The 290-nt window shown below is 65.9% G+C and overlaps 1 protein-coding gene across 1 annotated transcript in view; it reads left to right on the forward strand.

The window, feature by feature from the left end:
- Positions 1 to 87, forward strand: part of TMEM61 (transmembrane protein 61) — a 3044-nt gene extending 2957 nt beyond the window's left edge. Inside the window, exon 3 of the mRNA XM_009696192.1 lies at positions 1 to 87. This exon is cut by the window's left edge and continues 190 nt beyond it. Coding sequence (XP_009694494.1) covers positions 1 to 87 — 87 coding nt within the window.
- The last annotated feature ends 203 nt before the right edge of the window (positions 88 to 290 follow it).

The raw sequence follows: 290 nt of genomic DNA on the forward strand, positions 1-290 counted from the left end.
CCATCCTGGCTGGAGACCCAGCACCCTGGGGAGACACAGGCAACACCTCCTCCCAGCTACGAAAACATCAGCGTCCGGGGCGTCTGAGCTGGCGGCGGGACGGGGCCCGGACTCTGCGGGTGGCTGCCCAGTCCTTCAGCTTTAAACCGAGCCCCTTCCTTTGCTGGGGGGAGAGCAGGGTGGGCGAGGAGGGGAAAGGGTCTGTCTGGCTCTCGCAGCGATCAGTCTGGGGCTGTCGGGATTGCGGGTCCTGTGGGCGATGTGTTCGGAGCGTCGGGGGTAACTGGCAT

The sequence above is a fragment of the Cariama cristata genome, unplaced genomic scaffold (assembly GCF_000690535.1).
Source record: "Cariama cristata isolate BGI_N322 unplaced genomic scaffold, ASM69053v1 scaffold28562, whole genome shotgun sequence".
NCBI lineage: Eukaryota > Metazoa > Chordata > Aves > Cariamiformes > Cariamidae > Cariama > Cariama cristata.